At 38.9% G+C, this 19440-nt stretch overlaps 4 protein-coding genes and 1 pseudogene across 4 annotated transcripts; 3 read left to right on the forward strand and 2 right to left on the reverse strand.

Annotated features, from left to right (window-relative positions):
* Window positions 1-1223: 1223 nt before the first annotated feature.
* LOC147509993 (uncharacterized) lies at window positions 1224-1649 on the reverse strand. Its single transcript, XM_086597976.1, has one exon. The coding sequence runs from the start codon at window positions 1647-1649 to the stop codon at window positions 1224-1226; it is 426 nt and encodes a 141-aa protein (XP_086454102.1).
* Window positions 1650-6530: 4881 nt separating this feature from the next.
* On the reverse strand, window positions 6531-7106 carry LOC147509994 (secreted RxLR effector protein 161 pseudogene; annotated as a pseudogene).
* Window positions 7107-14090: 6984 nt separating this feature from the next.
* On the forward strand, window positions 14091-14810 carry LOC147509995 (uncharacterized). Its single transcript, XM_086597977.1, has one exon. The coding sequence runs from the start codon at window positions 14091-14093 to the stop codon at window positions 14808-14810; it is 720 nt and encodes a 239-aa protein (XP_086454103.1).
* Window positions 14811-15077: 267 nt separating this feature from the next.
* LOC147509996 (uncharacterized) lies at window positions 15078-15950 on the forward strand. The gene has a single exon (XM_086597978.1). The coding sequence runs from the start codon at window positions 15078-15080 to the stop codon at window positions 15948-15950; it is 873 nt and encodes a 290-aa protein (XP_086454104.1).
* Window positions 15951-17495: 1545 nt separating this feature from the next.
* On the forward strand, window positions 17496-19147 carry LOC147509997 (uncharacterized). Its single transcript, XM_086597979.1, has 2 exons — window positions 17496-18333; window positions 18612-19147. Exons 1-2 carry the CDS (start codon window positions 17496-17498, stop codon window positions 19145-19147), a joined length of 1374 nt encoding a protein of 457 aa, XP_086454105.1.
* The last annotated feature ends 293 nt before the right edge of the window (window positions 19148-19440 follow it).

Consider the following 19440-nt stretch of genomic DNA (forward strand, 5'->3'; position numbering starts at 1 on the left):
TTAGACTACGATGCAACTACCCACCTAAATGCAACTAGTCGACTATCCGACAACTAAAGGGAATGCTACGTTGATTCGATGTTAAGGAGTTAGAGGGGATTGATTCCACCTTAACTCAACTTAATCCACTAGCGGCGATTAGTCGTCGTAATCCGAATTGAAGCTGCTACGAAAACAATCGGTTCTTCCTAATCCCTAATTACACATGGCATTTCTACCAATTAATAATTAGCATGTGAACGATTAAACCCATTCTCATGGTGAACTAAACGTTTCTAGAGTGGAAAGGAAATTACGACAATCTCCGATAATTGGAATCAAGCTTTCATCAAGGCTTCTCAACCCCCTCTAATGGAGGTTTAGCCTTGAATCATTTCGCAATCATTTCCATTTAAATTAAATCTAAACATAATATAAAGCATTGAAATTTACTTAATTTAAACAATAATGAAATCTAATTTAATGACTAAAATGAAATAAAGACAGGAATTGAAATTAGATCTAGAATTGGAAATGACAAAATCGAAATTGATAAAGAATACTACTTTATTTATCTAATCAAATTGAAGAACAAGATTCAAAGGTTTAATCTACTACAATGAATTGAAACTAATTAAACTAAGTTCTAAAACTAATTAATGGAGGCTAACTAATCTAGGTCTAACTATCTATCTAACCTAACTGCCATTAACAAAGAGCTAAGCTTTTGTTTTTATACATTCAGATCCAAAAATCGTGCATGGGCTTGGAGCCATGTTTTGGGCCAGAGAATCAGGCCCAAAACCCAATTCTTTCAGTCCAAAAAGGCCTCTTCAGCTGCAGTTGGCTTCCATAGACTTTTCGTCCACTTCTGCTCCTCTGATTGGGTCAAGGTTTGGACCATTGCAAAGCTCTTTCCGAGCCGGTCGTTTTGACATAAGGTAGGCCTCAATCCGAGGTCTGAGTCCAAAGATATGGCATTCGGAAGTTCTGCTGACTTTTGCTCCTTTATCTCGCTAAAGTGGCACATTTCTGCACATAATGGACTTTGAAGCCTGAAATGCATAAAAACACGTAATCAGTATTAACTCTTACTTATTATTCACATAATTGGTCTAACAGTATGATTATTAAGGGGTTAAAACTACAGTTTTGGGCTCTTATCAAACAACTTGTGAACGAACCCTCTCGACGCCAGATGCCTAATGAGATAGAACAAAGTGGCGTTCATCTTCAGATGCACCTTATCTACTTGCCATTTCATAATCAGGAATATACTGTGGGATATCCGTTTCACGTTCATCTTCCACATTCATATTGTATAAAATGATGCAAGCCCTTATAACAGTAGCCATGGTCTCCAAATACCATAACCTGCACGAATTCGCTAAAATAGCCCAATGCGACAGCAATATTCCAAACACCCGCTCTATGTCTTTTCTAACAGCTTCTTGCTTCTTTGCAAAATATTTGTCTTGTGTAACAGTCGGCGTAGAAATTGTTTGAATCAAGGTGGCATAATTAGGATATATACCGTCAGCCAAGTAATAGCCCAAATCATAATGATGCCCATTCACAGTGTAGTTACAAGGAATAGCTTCATCATTGACTATATCATTAAATATTTGTGAGTGGTCAAGCACATTAAGATCATTGAGAGAAGCCGCCATTCCCAAAAAATCATGCCAAATCCATGTGTCACGAGAAGCTACCGCCTCCAGAATCACTATTGGTTTATGCACATGGCCAGTGTGAGACCCTTGCCATGCATATGGGCAATTCTTCTATTGCCAGTGCATGAAATCAATGCTTCCTAGCATTCCAGGCCATTCGCGTTCCTCAGACTCTTCAAGCAAGCACTAAATATCTACAACATTTGGTTTGCACAAGTATTCACCTCCAAAAATTCTAATAATTCCATCACAGAAATAGCTCATGCTTTCATGAACAGTTGCTCAGCAACATGTAACATGTCATCTACAAGATCAACTGAAGACCCATAAGCAAGCATTCGTATAGCAGCAATTACTTTGATTTTTGGGTGAATCCCAAACTTACCCACATTATTAACTTTTTGTTGAAAATATGGTACATGATTGTTAAGATGATTGAAAATACGAATAAACAATGACTCACCCATACGAAATCGGCGTCGAAAGTCGTGGTCAGTAAATATAGAATTTGCGCCAAAGTAGTTAGCATTTACACGAGCCAGTGTTGCCTCGTACTGAGAATTCTTGCTTTTGCTTCCTTTCTTCGAACCACCATGTGGTTTATAAGAAGACTCCACTTCTTGTTGACGTAATAAACCCAAACGATATCGAACCAAAGGTAAAGCAATAGCCATTAATTTTTTATGAGTTTTAATTGTAGTGTTATTATTTGAAGAGCTCGAGCTCGATTAAGAAGAAGAAGATAAATCAGAAGAAGATGAATTATCCATTGAAAAATCGTCAAGAGTTTCGGTAGTTTTTTTTTTTTTTTTTTTCTAAGGAGATGAGTTTAGGATTAGAAGGAACATGAAAAATGAAAAGAGCCACACAGGAAACACGGGTTAAAAGATGATAACATGCGGTGTGCGACACACCGCGCGGTTTCTGGAAAATTGTGTGGGCTTGGGCTTCTGTGGTGGGCGTCTATGGCGCAGTTTTAGGAAAGCAGCGTGGAACTATATGGCATGGTTTATCCAAAACCGCAGCATTTGATGTCAACTTTTTGATATCACTCCAGAAGTTGGTTGGTGTAAGTTTGGTTTGGTTGAAAAATTTTGTGTTTTTTTTGTTTCTCTCCTAAAGATGCTCTTAGGGTGTTTCCTTTCACCTTAGCTGACAAAGTGGTTGCTTGGCTAACAACACAAAAGTCAAACTCTGTCGACACATGGGAAAAACTAGTTGAAATATTTATGGAACAATTCTACCCACCACAGAAGATTAACGAAATGCTTCAAAATATTCACTTCTTTCGTCGATAAGTACCCAAAACTGTGTTTTAAACCCCGTAGAGACATTATATTTTGGTCAATTATGTGTTTAATAAATGTAAACTAATTGTATTTTCATGTTTTCACAGGTTTCAATAGACAACGATAAAATACAAAAAGAACCTGCATTTTAGCAAGAAATACAGCCGATTAAAGCTTGGACTTAAAATCTTCAGTATCAGCTCATTTAAAGCTCCAAACTGCCAGCAAAGCTCATGGACTCAGAGAACCATGAAACAAGTTGAAGAATCCAAACTTAAGTCCCTACGCTAGCTAAAAAAGAGATTTTGGTCAAACTGACCTAAATCAGCCCAAAAGTCAGGAGAAAACTTCAAATGCCGATATCTTCCCTCTCCTAACTCTGATTCAAGCATTCGACCAACTAAAATGATCAGCACAGGATACTTTACGTAACGGTATCTAGCTTCTAAAAAATGGTCGTATAGTTTGGAATATGAAGATAAAGCCAAAGCCTGTTACTATTTAGTCCAAGCCCATTACTATTCTAGATAATATTCCCTAGAATATTCCTATAATATTTCCTGGGATATTATATTTTATTTGTAACCATTAGATTTAGATTTGATGGATTGAATCTAGACCGTCAGAAAAACTATAAATAGAAAGTTCTAGTGTTAGTTTTTCACATTGAATAGTTAGCGTTTAATCATAGGAGTAGAGTAGTTTACTGCTTTTCTAGTGTAATGAAGAATTTAATTTCCAGTTTTTAATTAAAATATTTTTAATTCAGTTTTATTTTATGTTAAATAGAATAACACTTTAGTTCTGTGATCTCGGAGTAGAAACTCTGCCTGAGTGAGGATTATCTCCGTTAGGGAGGGTGTTTCGATAATTATAACGATTAGGAATCGAGTAAGTTCACCTAGAGATGGGGTTCTGAATCGATTCCATGCGCTAATAACGTTCGTTCATAGATGAAGAGTCGTTATTAGGGATAAAAAATCAAGACTAACTCTTTTATTGGAGATATGATTCGCTCAAACGAATTTTCTATCTCCATAATCAAAGTCTATTTTCTTTTATTTTCATCATTTTCTCACCTAAATTCATTTCTACAAATTCACATGATCATATTAGTTTTTGTTTATAATAAACTTTTGCGATTTCATTGAAATGTGAACGAAATAAAAAACCCGACCGCTGTTTTACAGAAAGATCATTCGCCAAAACCTTTAAGAATCTTTTTATGAGGCTCGAAATCATTTCACTGATCTTCTAGTAGAGTGTCCCCATCATAACCTTGGAAAAGGCACTCGTTCGTGCCTTTTCTAAAGTCTATCTCAACACCATAAGGTGACTTTAGACATCATGAATGGAGGTAATTTCTTAAGTAGAGGAGCCACATATGCTTATAACTCTTTAGATAATCAATCCACAAAAACCAACAACTGGGGAGGTAACAATTACTCCCGCTCCAATACTTCTTCTTTAACAGTTAAGGCAACCTGTATGTTTGAGGTAAAACCAGATCCTGAACTTTGAACTTTAATTCAATCCCTCACTTGAATGGTTGATGCCCTTTCTATGCATAAATTGTTAGACGGAGAGAATGATACATAGAATGCAGCAGATTAAAAATTAAACAGCCTATGTAAACAACCCCAAAGCTAAAACATATCTTTTGCACATACAGAGTATATAGAGTATGTTATCAACATGTATGTTATAGAATATAAAATCATAAGTAAGAAAACTTACTTTTGAAGCGTGCTTTATCAAATAATCTCCTTGTTAAACCTTTTGATTAATCCGTCCAAAGCTCCTTGACAATGTTTCTCCAAGCCAACAATATCTTCTAGTATACAAGAACTCAAGAGTATCTCTCTCTAATACATTCTTCTCTCCCTTTGTCTTTTCTTTTTCAATATTAAATCTCATCATTTCTTCACCGAATTGGTTCCCTATTTGTAGACTTCTAGTACAAGATAAAAAAACCACCACATTTATCTTCCCTTTTTTTTCTCATCTTTATCACCCACGTAGGTGCATGGAGAAGTTGTATAATCTCCCACTTCTTTCAAGGGAAAATAAAAACATAACTTCTATTCTTTTGTTTCCCACATGATGGAAACAAAATAATAGGGATAGATAGTGTGGGTACTTACTTTTTGTACTAAATAACATCATATGTCAATTTATTCGGTGAGCCACAACCTATAATTAAAAGATAACATCATATGCCATCTATAGGATTGTATAAGAGAATATACTAGAATTATAGCTAGTAGAGCACATCGTCAGATTGCTTAGGGATACTTAATTACAGGCTAATCTTAGGCTTACTGATTGACCAATTAATTAGTAAGCTTTGAGCTACGAGTGACGTGAGATAGCCATATCATAACTGAACTCCCAAATTAAGTATTATCTATAGCATAGTCCCTTCCACAAAATATTTCTATTGTGAGAATAACTTCCTACCAACCTCAATATCTCTTATAGACCTTTCAGGATTCAAATTATTGTCGAACCCATAGTGTATAGAATGTCATTCGGATTCTTAAAAAATGTTATCAAATGAGAAACCCTTTCTCATAAAAGATTTATCCTATAAGAAAAAATATTTTGATACTTGTTATTTTACTTATAATAGTTTTAGAAAACTATGGAAAACATTTAACCTGCAGGACTATTTGATAATTGATAACATCTATTCATTTCTGAATCGTAGTTATACTCCCATTTAGTATGGGCATGGATCCCTTGTTGGAGTTTTATTGTTACTCAAACAGCTCATCTACTATCTAATATAAACCATTTAATGAATCCCATGTTTGGATTTAATATGATTTAATCAAGATAATAGACTACTATTTAGTGACTAATAAAATCCTCAGGTCTAAGGACTTATTGACTAATATTTTGTCTGTGAAAGATATCTCTCATTGACAGTAAGTTTCATAAAGACATCTTTCACTTGCAATCGGTCAGTGCACATTTAAGCACCCACGTGTTGATGAGTAGTACTCTTACTACATAGATAGAGATATAACTATTTTTCAATAATGAGAATCATCTAACACTATGGCAGCCATATAAATAGAGTGCCCAACTCTTTCCAAAGCTGTGACACTTTTAGGCATAAGAATCCGGTACGCTAAATCTCCCGTGTTAGTTTAATACTAACTACTTAGCCATCCTTTAATATACCTAGGGACCTTCATGGTATCATATACCTCATTGATCATCTCATGTTCAATAGAGTTGGTCATTACCCTTTTAAGAATGATCTAATCAAACTATAACTAAATATGATGTCACACTATTTTATTTATTATAAAACAATTACAAACGAAAATGACTTTTCAGGGCATAAACTCTAACAATCTCCCACTTGCCCTCAAAGTCATTCAAGTGTACATATTAGACCGCTACTATCTAAGTGACATACAAAAGTCTTTTCAGGCAAAGCTTTTGTCATTGGATCAGCCAAGTTATGCTCAGATCTAGTGTGAGTAATAACAATGTCTCCACGCGCAAATATATCATGGATCAAGTGATACTTTCTATCAACATGCTTCATCTTGTTATGGCTCCTCGGTTCTTTGCTTTAAGCTATTGTGCCCATGTTCTCACAAAAGAGAGTGATCGGATTTTGTGCCAAAGGAACACTCCCTAGTGCGAGTAAGAGCCTTCTACGCCACACAACTTCTTTTGCTACTTCTAAAATGGCAATATATTCTGTCTCCATAATAGAATCAGCTATGCTCTTTTGTTTCACACTACGCCAACTTACTACCCCACCTACTAAAGTAAAGACATAACCTGATGTTGAAGCACGGTTATCACGATCAGCTTGAAAATCTGAATCAGTGTACCCTACACCAATTAGATCCTCACTCTGATAAGTAAGCACATAATCACGAGTCCTTTTAAGGTACTTCAATATGTGTTTCACTGCTATCCAATGAGTAACCCGTGGATTGCTTTGAAAACAGCTAATCACTCCCACTGCATGACATATGTCTAGCCTAGTACAAAGCATGGCATACATAAGACTCCCTACAGCCGAAGCATATGGACATCTTTTCATTTGTTCAATCTCATTAACAGATTTGGGACTCATATCTTTGGAAAGATTTATCCCTTGCTTAAATGGTAGTTGTGCAGGTTTGCACTCGCTCATATTGTACCTAGCCAATATCTTGTCAATGTAGCAGGCTTGACTTAATCTTATCTTTCTATTCTTCCTATCTCATAAGATCTGGATTCCTAAAACATAAGACGCCTCTCCCAAATCCTTCATTGCAAAGTGTTGAGATAACCACACTTTGGTCGATGACAACATTCCCACGTCATTCCTAATGAGTAATATGTCATCAACATACAAGACCAAGTAAGCAACTGCCCTCCCACTTTCCTTTTTGTAGACACAAGGTTCTTCTTCATTTTTATGGAATCCAAATTCTTTGATTGCTGAATCAAATTTGATATTCCAACTTCTTGAAGCTTGTTTTAAACCATAAATAGACTTATGTAACTTGTATACCAAATGTTCTTGTCCAGCGACAATGAACCCTTCCGGTTGTTGCATATAGATGTCTTCATTCAACATTCCGTTAAAGAAATATTGTCTTGACATCCATTTGTCATATCTCATAATCATGGTATGCGGCAATTGCTAATAAAAAATTGATTTTAACATAGCAACTGGAGAAAATGTTTCCTCATAATCAACTCCTTCAATTTGTGTGTAACCTTTCACAACAAGTCTAGCTTTGAATGTTTCCACATTTCTAATGGTGCCCTTCTTCCTTTTAAAAAGCCATTTATTTTCTACAGGCTTTATATCCTTAGGCTTGTTCACTAAAGTCCAAACACCATTTTCATACATGGAATTCATTTCAGAAAGCATGGCTTTCTTCCATTGAGATGCATCCACATCACATATGGCCTCTTGAAAATTTGAAGGATCTTCGTCATCTTTTTCAGGAGTTACTAGATAAACTTCATTATTAAGTGAATAAGCCTGAAGTTTTTCTGGTGGTCTGGAAACTCTTTCTGACCTTCTCAATGGCCTTGTGACATTTAAATCACTAGCGGGGGGATGAAGTGTTTCATCTAACTTCGGATCATTCTCATTGATTTCTTGCAAATCAATGGGTTTATTTAGAATGAGATCTTCCTCCAAAAAATAAGCATTACACTTACAATCACCTTTTGATCATTTTTGGAGTAAAAATAATAACCCTTGGTCTCTTTGGGATAGCCTACAAAAATACATTTTTCTGTTCTAGATTCCAACTCATTAGGTTCAAGCTTGAGTACATGCACATGACACCCCCATATCCTTAAATGTTGTAACGAAGGCATTCTCCCAGTCCACAACTCATATGGAGTAGTTGCTACTGATTTAGATGGTACCCTATTTAGAATATATATAGCTGTTTGTAAGGCATACCCCCATAAGAATGTAGGAGTATCTATTAGACACATCATAGAGCGGACCATATCTAATAAGGTTCAGTTTCACCTTTCCGAAACACCATTTTGCTATGGTGTACCTGGAGCAGTCCATTGAGAGATAATTCCATTATCTTTCAAATATTCAGTGAACTCATTGGAGAGGTATTCACCTCCTCGATCTAATCGAAAAGTTTTAATGAATTTTCTTGTTTGTTTCTCAACCTCCAATCTGAATTCCTTGAACTTTTCAAAAGATTCAGATTTATGGTTCATCAAATAAACATATCCATATCGTATATGGTCATCAGTAAATGTAATGAAATACCGATGCCCTCCTCTCCCTGTAATGTTCATTGGACCACATACATCACTATGTATGATCTCCAATATATCTATGGCCCTTGTACTTTTCTTAGGAAAAGGCTTCTTGGTCATTTTTCCAACAAGGCATGATTCAAAGGTAGAATATGGTTCCACTGTGATCATATCAAGTGGCCCATCCTTGACAATTCTCTTGATCCTATCAAGACTAATATGACCAAGTCATAGGTGACATACATATGTAGATTCGGTATGGTGTTGTTTGGTATTTGATATATTGGACTTAGAAGTCATTAAACATTCATCACTAGCATTGGGAAAAACTAAATATAGACCATTGACTAAACTACCACAAGTAATCAACACTCCATCTTTTTTAATAACAACTCTTGAATTAAAAGAAATAGAATAACCAGAATTCAATAGTCTTGAAACAAAAATTAAATTCCTACGTACTTGAGGTACATAATAGCAATCATCTAATACTAAACTTATTCCAGTAGCTAAAGATAAAACTAGAGTTCCTATAGACTTCACCGCAACTGTTGAAAATAAACCAACTATCAAGTTTCTTTCCACTTCACTCGGCTGCCTTATCCTTTCGAACCCCTGCAACGAATTGCAAACATGAACCGTGGATCTAGAATCCACAACCCATGAGTTAGAAGGACTATCAACTAAATTAGATTCAACAGTAACATGTATTTCAGGATATCTAATACCTGAATTTTCAGCAGCCTTTGCCTTCTCAAGAGAAGCTAGGTACAATCGACGATTTCTCTTCCAATGACCAACTTTCCCATAATGGAAACATTTCCCCTTACTAGGTTTCTTTGGATTTGGTCCAAATGGAACAACAACATTTGCCTTCTCTTTTCCTATATTTCCTTTTGCCTTAAACTTGTTCTTCTTCCACTTTTTTTTGAGTTCTTGCTAGGTCCAGACTCCTCAAAAACCATAGCAACCGCTTCAGTGTTTCTTTTGACTAACTTTTCAGCAGCCACTAGTGAGTTCAGTAACTCACTAAGATTCATCTCAGATTTGTTCATGTTGTAGTTTAACACAAATGAATTGAAAGACTGAGGGAGTAACTGCAGAATTACGTCAACTTGTGTGACACTATCAATCTCACCACCAAGAATTTCATGCTCATTAATGAAGCCCATCATCTTAATGATGTGCTCCCTCACTGGTGTTCCCTCTGCCATCTTGATGTTCATGAAGTCTCAAAGCTTTCCTTGGCGAGCTGATCTATTTTATTCACCAAACATCTCATGAAGGTTAAACAACATGTCATTTGCACTGTCCATTTTCTCATGTTGGCATTGCAATATATTAGACATAGAAGCCAAGATATAACACTTGGCTAACTCATTAGACCGCTCCCATTTTTCCAACTCATCTTTATCAGTTGGACTAGCATTTGGAGGAAGAACAGGTTTAATAGTCTTAAGGCAAAAGTCCAATTTTTTAGCAGTCAAAACAATGTTAAGCTAACGCTTCCAATCAACATAGTTAGTGCCAATAAGTTTCTCATCCTTGAGAATTTCAGTAAGAGGACTGATACCGGTCACCATATATGTTTTATCAATAAAATAAAAGTACATTGTGACATACATAAAACTGCTAGAATGTGGGTATTCATATACTAACAGTTTGCTACCTTAAATATAACACCCTCAAAACATATAAAAGGTAGGCATTGAAAAACTTAGTTACTTACTCATACAATTCAGACTTTGCCCAATAAAAGGTTTGGTGTTAACTAGCTGAATAGTAACTACCCACTCATATATCAATAAATCATATCATCTACTGATTTTGAGTATTCAATTTTCTGTCATGATCTCTAAGAATTAGCACACCTATGCTTTGGCATTAGTGTATGATAACTCTTAGTTAAGTGTCCACCCATTGTCAACCTAAAACTGATAAGAATGAGAGTTCACGCTTTAGCGTTAATACTCCCACTTCATCACACTGAACTTATCACAATCACAAGTGAAAGAGCTAATAAAGGATCATGTTTGGCTTTGGCCTGTATCTCACTCACATGTTCACTGTCTCACTTGTGTTATGTACAATGGAAGATCATGATGCCTTGGGACGTATCCCATGGCCTCATATACACTTAATATTAAAACTGAGGGAATTTTCTATACATAAATAATCTTATTATCATAGCAAAGACATTCATAACATGTGGTACTTCTTACTGAGTTCATGCATACATATATTACCAAACAACTCTAAAGATGTGCAAAGCTAACAAAAGTTGATAATTTAGAACACTTAATTCAAAGTTAACTAATCTCATAGATTTAATAGATGACCTAAACATGGTCACATATATCTGATTACCAAACTACAGTTCCTTGTTAAATAGATACAACATTTATCTGTCACAAGAATTATGTCAAACACACAAACTGCAAACAAGAAACAAGGAACTGTACCGTTTTTTAACATATTCAAAAAACCATATCACATCAATAAAATATGAGACCATAACCATTACGTAGATAATTGAATCCTCTTCGATTCGAGTACTCATACATAAAAAACGGATAAGTAACGAAGAAGATACAATGAAAATACTATCAAGTGTTCATGGAAAAACGAATTCAAATTAACATCAACTAATGAAAGCATAACCAATGCTCCGATACCATTGTTAGACGTAGAGAATGATACATAGAACGCAGCATATTAAAAATTAAATAGCCTATGTAAACAACCCCAAAGCTAAAACATATCTTTTGCACATACAGAGTATGCTATCAACATGTATGTTATAGAATATAAAATCATAAGTAAGAAAACTTACTTTCGAAGCGTGCTTTATCAAATAATCTCCTTGCTAAACCTTTTGATTAATCCGTCCAAAGCTCCTTGACAATGTTTCTCCAAGCCAACAATATCTTCTAGTAAACAAGAACTTAAGAGTATCTCCCTCTAATACATTCTTGCTCTCCCTTTGTCTTTTCTTTTTCAATATTCAATCTCATCATTTCTTCACCGAATTGGTTCCCTATTTGTAGACTTCTAGTACAAAATAAAAAACCCCCACATTTATCTTTCCATTTTTTTTTCTCAACTTTATCACCCACGTAGGTGCATGGAGAAGTTGTATAATCTCCCACTTCTTTCAAGAGAAAATAAGAACATAACTTCTATCCTTTTGTTTCCCACGTGATGGAAACAAAATAATAGGGATAGATAGTGTGGGTACTTACTCTTTGAACTAAATAACATCATATGTCATTTTATTCGGTGAGCCACAACTTATAATTAAAAGATAACATCATATGCCATCTATATGATTGTATAAAAGAATATACTAGAATTGTAGCTAGTATAGCACATCATCAGATTGCTTAGGGATACTTAATTACAGGCTAATCTTAGGCTTACTGATTGACCATTTAATTAGTAAGCTTTGAGCTACGAGTGATGTGAGATAGCCATATCATAACTGAACTCCCAAATTAAGTATTATCTATAGCATAGTCCCCTCCACAAAATATTTCTATTGTGAGAATAACTTCCTACCAACCTCAATATCTCTTATAGACCTTTCGGGATTCAAATTACTGTCGAACCCATAGTCTATAGAATGTCATACGAATTCTTAAAATAATGTTATCAAATGAGAAACCCTTTCTCATAAAAGATATACCCTATAAGCAAAAACATTTTGATACTTGTTATTTTACTTATAATAGTTTTAGAAAACTATGGAAAACATTTAACCTGCAAGACTATTTCATAATTGATAACATCTATTCATTTCCGACTCGTAGATATACTCCTATTTGGTATGGGCATGGATCCCTTGTTGGAGTTTCATTGCTACTCAAATAGCTCATCTACTATCTAATATAAACCATTTAATGAATCCCATATTTGGATTCAATATGATTTAATCAAGACAATAGACTACTATTTAGTGACTAATAAAATCCTCAGGTCTAAGGACTTATTGACTATTATTTTGTGTGTGAAAGATATCTCTCCTTGACAGTAAATGTCACAAAGACATCTTTCACTTGCAATCGGTCAGTGTACATTTAAGCACCCACGTGTTGATGAGTAGTACTCTTACTACATAGATAGAGATATAACTATTTTTCAATAATGACAATCATCTAACACTATGGCAGCCATATAAATAGAGTGCCCAACTCTATCCAAAGCTGTGACACTTTTAGGCATAAGAATCCGGTAGGCTAAATCTCCTGTGTTAGTTTAATACCAACTACTTAGCCATCCTTTAATATACCTAGGGACCTTCATGGTATCATATACCTCATTGATCATCTCATGTTCAATGGAAAGTAATGATCTAATCAAACTATAACTAAATATGATGTCACACTATTTTATTTATTATAAAACAATTACAAACTAAAATGACTTTTCAGGGCATAAACTCTAACATAAACAAGAAGAGAAACCTACTCCAGTCATGAACATAAACTCCCTTCGTTGTAATTTATATTTTAGTCTTGAGCATTCCGACTTCGATTATCTTCTGGTCTATGAACATCCACCACTACATACAGTGGAGGTAAAACACTATTTATAATAAACAACAACATGCTACACCTCCACGTTTTAATAATCAAAATGTTAGGCCCATTATAAACTTCCACCAATTTAACCAACATCTAGGAAAGGAGATTTAGGTGACCAGAACTGAGGTTTAGTACCCATGACCCAGAATTATCATCTTAAAGACATGAAAACTCAACAAGCCTTAGTTCCTACCACTCCTCTTATGGCCACTCACCTAGTTAAACCATCTATAGAGTAAGTAGTAGTGACTTTTGTAGTGGCCCATTTTATAAGAGACGACTGGGTCAAAGAGGGAGGGAGGCAATATAAATGGGTAGGCTGGGGAGCAGGGGAATCGGTCTACGGAACCCTAGGGCAGACATGGTCGGGGTACGACTAATAGGAGGCCGTTAGATAAAAGGATCAGCTGGATGGCCCAGATTGAGGGAGAAAGGGTATAAAAGGGAAAGAGAAGAGAAAAGAAAAGAGGTCGCACCCAAGAGAGAGAAGGAAAGGGAAGTGAGAAAAGAGAGAGAGAGAGAGAGAAAAACTGAGGGTGTTGCATTGGATTGCCATTGTAGCTTTATTCTTGTGAGGTTTTTGGTTCTTACATTTGGCGCCGTCTGTGGGGAACAAGCAAGAGAGAGATGGCACCTAAGAAACAGGTAGGGAGACCAAAGAAAGTGGCTGTACAGGAACCGATGCCCGAGGTAGTGGTTGGGGAAGAAGGAGATAGAAAAAAGGAAAATAGGAAGCGGAAGAGACGCGGCTCATGAGAGAAGAGATAGGGAGGTTAAGAGAGGAGAATGAAGAATTAAGAAGGGAAATGGAATGGGAAGAAGAAGAGACGGATAAAGAGGCGAGCGAGGATGTGGAAGAGGAAGAGAATAATGAGCCGAATCTCGTGGAAAATCCGGTAACTGGGTTGACAGTGGAGCAGGTGCAAGAAATGATAAATAACGATAGGGAAGCTAACCAGCAGCAGACGAAGGGTCACGGGGGAGCAACTAGTCAGGTGATGGCTGGGCTGAGTCACAACCCATTGGCGGATGGCATTTGGGCTTCGGAAGTCCCAAAGCATTTCAACCAGCCTAGATTCGAAAGGTACGATGGAAAAGGTGATCCGGCGGATCACATCCTCTATTTTTGGCAGCAAATGCCACTCTGGCAAGAATCTAGATATGATGGATTGCGATGTATGATATTCCCCGCTAGCCTTAAAGGGGGGGGGGCATCGGATTGGTATTATCGACTACCAGCCGGGAGTATAAGAAGCTTTCAAGAATTGGAACAGGCGCTTATAGATCACTTCATTCATCAGAAAAAGTGGGTGGTGGATATTGCGGCATTATTCAACGTTCGACAAAGATCCACGGAGTCAGAAAGGGAATACCTGTGTCGGTTCAAAGCTGAGACATTGAAGGTCGAAAACCCAGATGAAAGGACCGCGGTGATTGCATTTGAAAGGGGGTTGCGGCCAGGGACAGGAGTACACCAGTCTGTAGCGAAGAATAAGATTGCAACAATACATGATCTGTATCCGTAGGTAGAGAAGTATATCCGATACGAGGATAGTATGCAGAAGGAGTCCAAGAGATCCGGGAAGGCGGTGCTATCCACGGAGAGAGATAGGGAAACAAGGAAGGGGGGAGCGACCGAGAAGGAAAGGGGAGGATACCGCGGATACACGGCGCGAACCGAAAGAAGCCAAGAAGGGATTAGAAGGGATAACATATAGAGAAAGCCATACCGCGAGGTGGAAGTTACACCACTAAATAGATCCTTGAGCGAAATGCTACCGCTGATAAAGAACATGCAGGGATATGAAGGGCCGCGGAACACACCCGGAGAAATACTTGGTAAACCTTTCTGCACTTATCACCAGATACACAATCATGAGAGCGACGACTGCTACGCACTAAAGTGGATGGTTCAGCGGTTGGTAGAAAAAGGAAGGATGAGGGAGTTTATAAGTGGAGGACAGAACAAGGAGGTTATACCACGACAAGATCATTTCTTAGAAACCATTAATGTGATCTTCAGTGGAGAAGTATTAAGCCATAACGCTCATAGAGACAGAGTGCGAAGAACTGCGAGCATCCAGCAGGTTAATAAGGATACCGATAGATCACGAGCAAGAGTGGGGAAAATGGAGGACAGGGATAGGGTAGTCTTTAGTAGCATGGATTTGCGGGCAGTGGATTCTCCCCATGAAGACGCATTGGTCATCACGGTGGCAATGGGCAATTATATGGTGAAAAGGGTATTGGTGTATTGCGGCAATGCCATGGACTTGTTGTTTAAAGGGGCGTTGGAAGAAATGGGGATTGATCACAGACAGTTGAGGTCGACGCGAACTAACTTATATGGATGTAATAGGAGTATGACTGAGCCAATGGGAGAGCTCTTACTACCAGAAACCACAGGTCCCATGACTGTGTTTGCGCGGTTCATGGTGGTGGACTTATCATCCCAATATAATGCAATTCTAGGGAGGCGGTGGATTCATGAGATGAAGGCCGTCCCATCAACTTACTATCAAGTGATACGGTTTCCCTCTCCCTCTGGTATGTATGAAGTGCGGGGAGATCAAGTAATGGCCAAGAACAGTCATAGGGGTACAGTTAAGTGGTTGATCCGAGGGCCGGACGAGGAAAGCTCAAATCCAAGGAAGAGGAAGGCATAGCAATTACAGTGAGCCACGATGGAAGAGAAGGGGGTCGCGACAATAGGTCCGAAGACTTTGGACGAGATTGAAGTAGTGAATATAGGAGGGGAGGAAGAGAGGTTCACCGCGATAGGGTCCTGCTTGATGGATGGGTGGAAAAGAGATTTGATTCAGTTCTTGTCAGAAAATCGGGACATGTTTGCATGGACCATTGAGGAGGTTACAGGGTTGGACTCTGAGTTCGCCTGTCATCGGTTAAACATGAGAAAGGAGGCAAAGCCAGTAAGACAAAAGATGGGGAGTATTAGACCGAAGTATGCAGCGTGCATTCGCGAGGAAATCGCATGGTTGAAAGGAGCTGGAATAATACGAGAAGTAGAGTTCACGGATTGGTTATCCAATGTGGTGGCGGTACCAAAAAAGAATGGCAAGGTACGGATGTGCGTGGATTTCACGAGGATGTGAATGTCGAGTGCCCGAAAGACAGTTACCTCATGACGCGGGTGGATGAGTTGGTGGATAGGACAGCAGGGTTCAAAATATTTTCGTTCATGGATGCGTCGATGGGGTACAATCAGGTCGCCATGTATGGGCTAGATCAGGAGAAAATAGCATTTGTAGTAGAAGGCGGCACATATTGCTACACGAGGATGCCTTTTGGGCTGAAAAATGTCAGGGCCACGTTTCAGCGGTTGGGGGAGAAAATATTCGAGAGCACGATCAGGAAGGGGATAGAAATATACATAGACGATATGGTGGAAAAGAGCATGTCGGAGAGAGAACATTTAGATGGATTGAGGGAAACGTTCGGGATTTTGTGAAAACACAATCTGAAGCTGAATCCAGAGAAATGCACGTTTGGGGTGACCACTGGGAAGTTCTTGGGCTACATCGTAAATCATAGAGGAATAGAAGCTAATCTAGAATAGATAAGAGCATTGGTAGAGATGTCGTCGCCACAGAACGTCACAGAGGTGCAGCGCCTCGCTGGGAGAGTCGCGACATTGAATAGATTCATTTCCAAGTCATCAGACAAATGTAGACCGTTGTATTAGTTGTTGAGAAGTACTCGGACTTCGTGTGGACACCAGAATGCGAGGAGGCATTTCAAGAGCTGAAGAGGTATTTGGGCAAAGCTCCATTGCTGTCGCGCCCGGAGCAGGGGGAGAAATTATACCTATACCTAGGGGCCACCGAGTATGTCGTCTATTCTATTCTTGTCAGGCTAGAGGATAGAGTGGAAAGGCCAGTGTATTTCCAAAGCAAGACACTATTGGACACCGAGACGCGGTATAGCAGAATGGTGAATATGCCCTGGCCTTTATCTTCTCCACCATGAAGTTGAAACCGTACTTTGAGTCACACTCGATAGTGGTGGTGACCAACCTACCGCTTAAACAAGCGTTATGGGCTAAGAAGTCGGGCCGAATGTTGAAATGGGTAGTGATGCTTAGCTCCTACGAGATACAGTATCAGATAGGAACAGCGGGGAAAGCTTAGGCCATCGTAGAGTTCTTGGTAGAATTCCCAGCAGGGGACCCGACGTGGGGAGAGGAGATGGTCATGGAGTCAGATAGGGAGGGAGTGCCCGATCAACTAGATCCTTGGGATAAGTGGAATAGGTGGAGAGTGTTTGCAGATGGGCCAGCTACAGACGCAGGCAGCGGCATAGGGGTGGTGTTGGTTACTCCGGATAATAACAGGATTAAGTTGACCATGAAACTGGGTTTTGCGGCATCCAACAACGAAGCAGAGTACAAGGCCTTTATAGCAGGACTAAGAATGGAGGAAGATTTGGGAGTGAAAGACTTGATCGTGTATTCCAATTCGAATCTGGTGGTATGTCAGGCAAATAGTGGTTTCGTGGCCCGATGTCCAAGAATGGCCAAATACTTGCAGGTGGTGCATCAAAGAGCTAGCAAATTTACAAAGCTCCAATTTGTACACCTAGGGCGAGGGGAGAATAGGCATGCGGATGCTCTGGCATATGTGGTCGCCGCCATGCCGGGGTCCAAGGAAGGAACTATAAAAGTGGAAAGACTGGAGAGGCCAAGCACAGAGGAAATGATGGAGGTGTGCCATGTTGCAGAAGAAGAATGGGGGTGGATGGATCCCATCAAGCACTTTCTAGAAGGAGGGCAAGTGACTGATAGGAACCAGAAAAGGAGGTTGGAGCAGGTGTCTCAGAGGTATGTGTTGATGGAAGGAGAACTGTATAGGAAGAACTTCAGTGGACCACTTTTGAAATGCTTGGGACGGCGATTATCATCAGAAGTACTAACAGAATTACACGAAAGGAATTGTGGGAGCCACTCGGCAGGGTGGACGACGGCACATCGGTTATTGACTCAGGGCTATTTCTGGCCTCATATGAAATGGATGCAGTCAAATTTGCCAAGAGGTGTGACAAGTGTCAGAGATTTGCACAGCGGATATTTGCACCTGCGGATCCCCTGCATAACGTCTCTAGCCCTTGGCCCTTTGCCATGTGGGCATTGGATATCGTTGGGCCACTACCCATGGCTAGTGGCAAAAGAAAATATATGTTGGAAGCCACGGACTACTTCACGAAATGGATAGAAGTCGTCCCATTGTAGCAGATAAAGGAGACTCAGGTGATTAAGTTTCTGTGGGAGAACATCATATGTCAGTTTGGGCTACCATATGCCATCATTGCAGACAATGGGACACAGTTCACAGGAGCTAAGGTGGCGGCGTTCCTCGAAGCCTACAAGGTAAAACAAGGGTTTTCGGCTCCCTATAACCCAGAAGGTAACGGGCAGGCGGAATCTTCCAACAAAATGATACTAAACAATCTGAAAAGAAAATTGGAAGATAGGAAGGGCGCATGGGCCGACAAGTTGAATCATGTTTTTTGGGCTTATAGAACCACCCCGCGGACCACCACCAAAGAGACCCCGTTCGCCTTAGCGTATGGCATTGAGGCCGTGATTCCCGCAGAACTGGTGGCAACTACCAGGAGAACCAAGGCAGTGGAAGAAGGATCAAATTGGCATATTTTGGCTGGATATTTGAATTTGGCAGAAGAGAGAAGAGATGCAGTTCGCATCTGTCTTGAAGAGTATCATCAAAGGTTACAGAGGCAATACAACAAGCGGGTCAGACCGCAGAAATTTAACGTAGGGGAATTGGTGCTCCGCCTTGTGACGCCAAGCACTAAGGAGGAAAAGGATGGGAAGTTGGGTCCAAATTAGGAAGGGCCGTACACCGTGATGGAGGAAGGAGGGTCAGGAACCTATAAGCTTCAAACAATGGAAGGAAAGATAATAGCGAGACCTTGGAATGTAAGAATGTTAAAAAGTTTTACAAGTGAATGTACTAAAGTTCAGAGCAATGTAAAGAGGGTCCTGAGCAGAGAACTAAAGTTGTTTGTAAATATATAAAACCGCAACAGTTTTGTGAAAAGAAATATGTTTATTAGGCAAACTTTCTGAATGAGAACACGAACACAAAAGACACATGGGGCAAGGAGAGTGACCCATTTGTC

The sequence above is a fragment of the Coptis chinensis genome, chromosome 3 (assembly GCF_015680905.1).
Source record: "Coptis chinensis isolate HL-2020 chromosome 3, ASM1568090v1, whole genome shotgun sequence".
NCBI classification, from domain to species: domain Eukaryota; kingdom Viridiplantae; phylum Streptophyta; class Magnoliopsida; order Ranunculales; family Ranunculaceae; genus Coptis; species Coptis chinensis.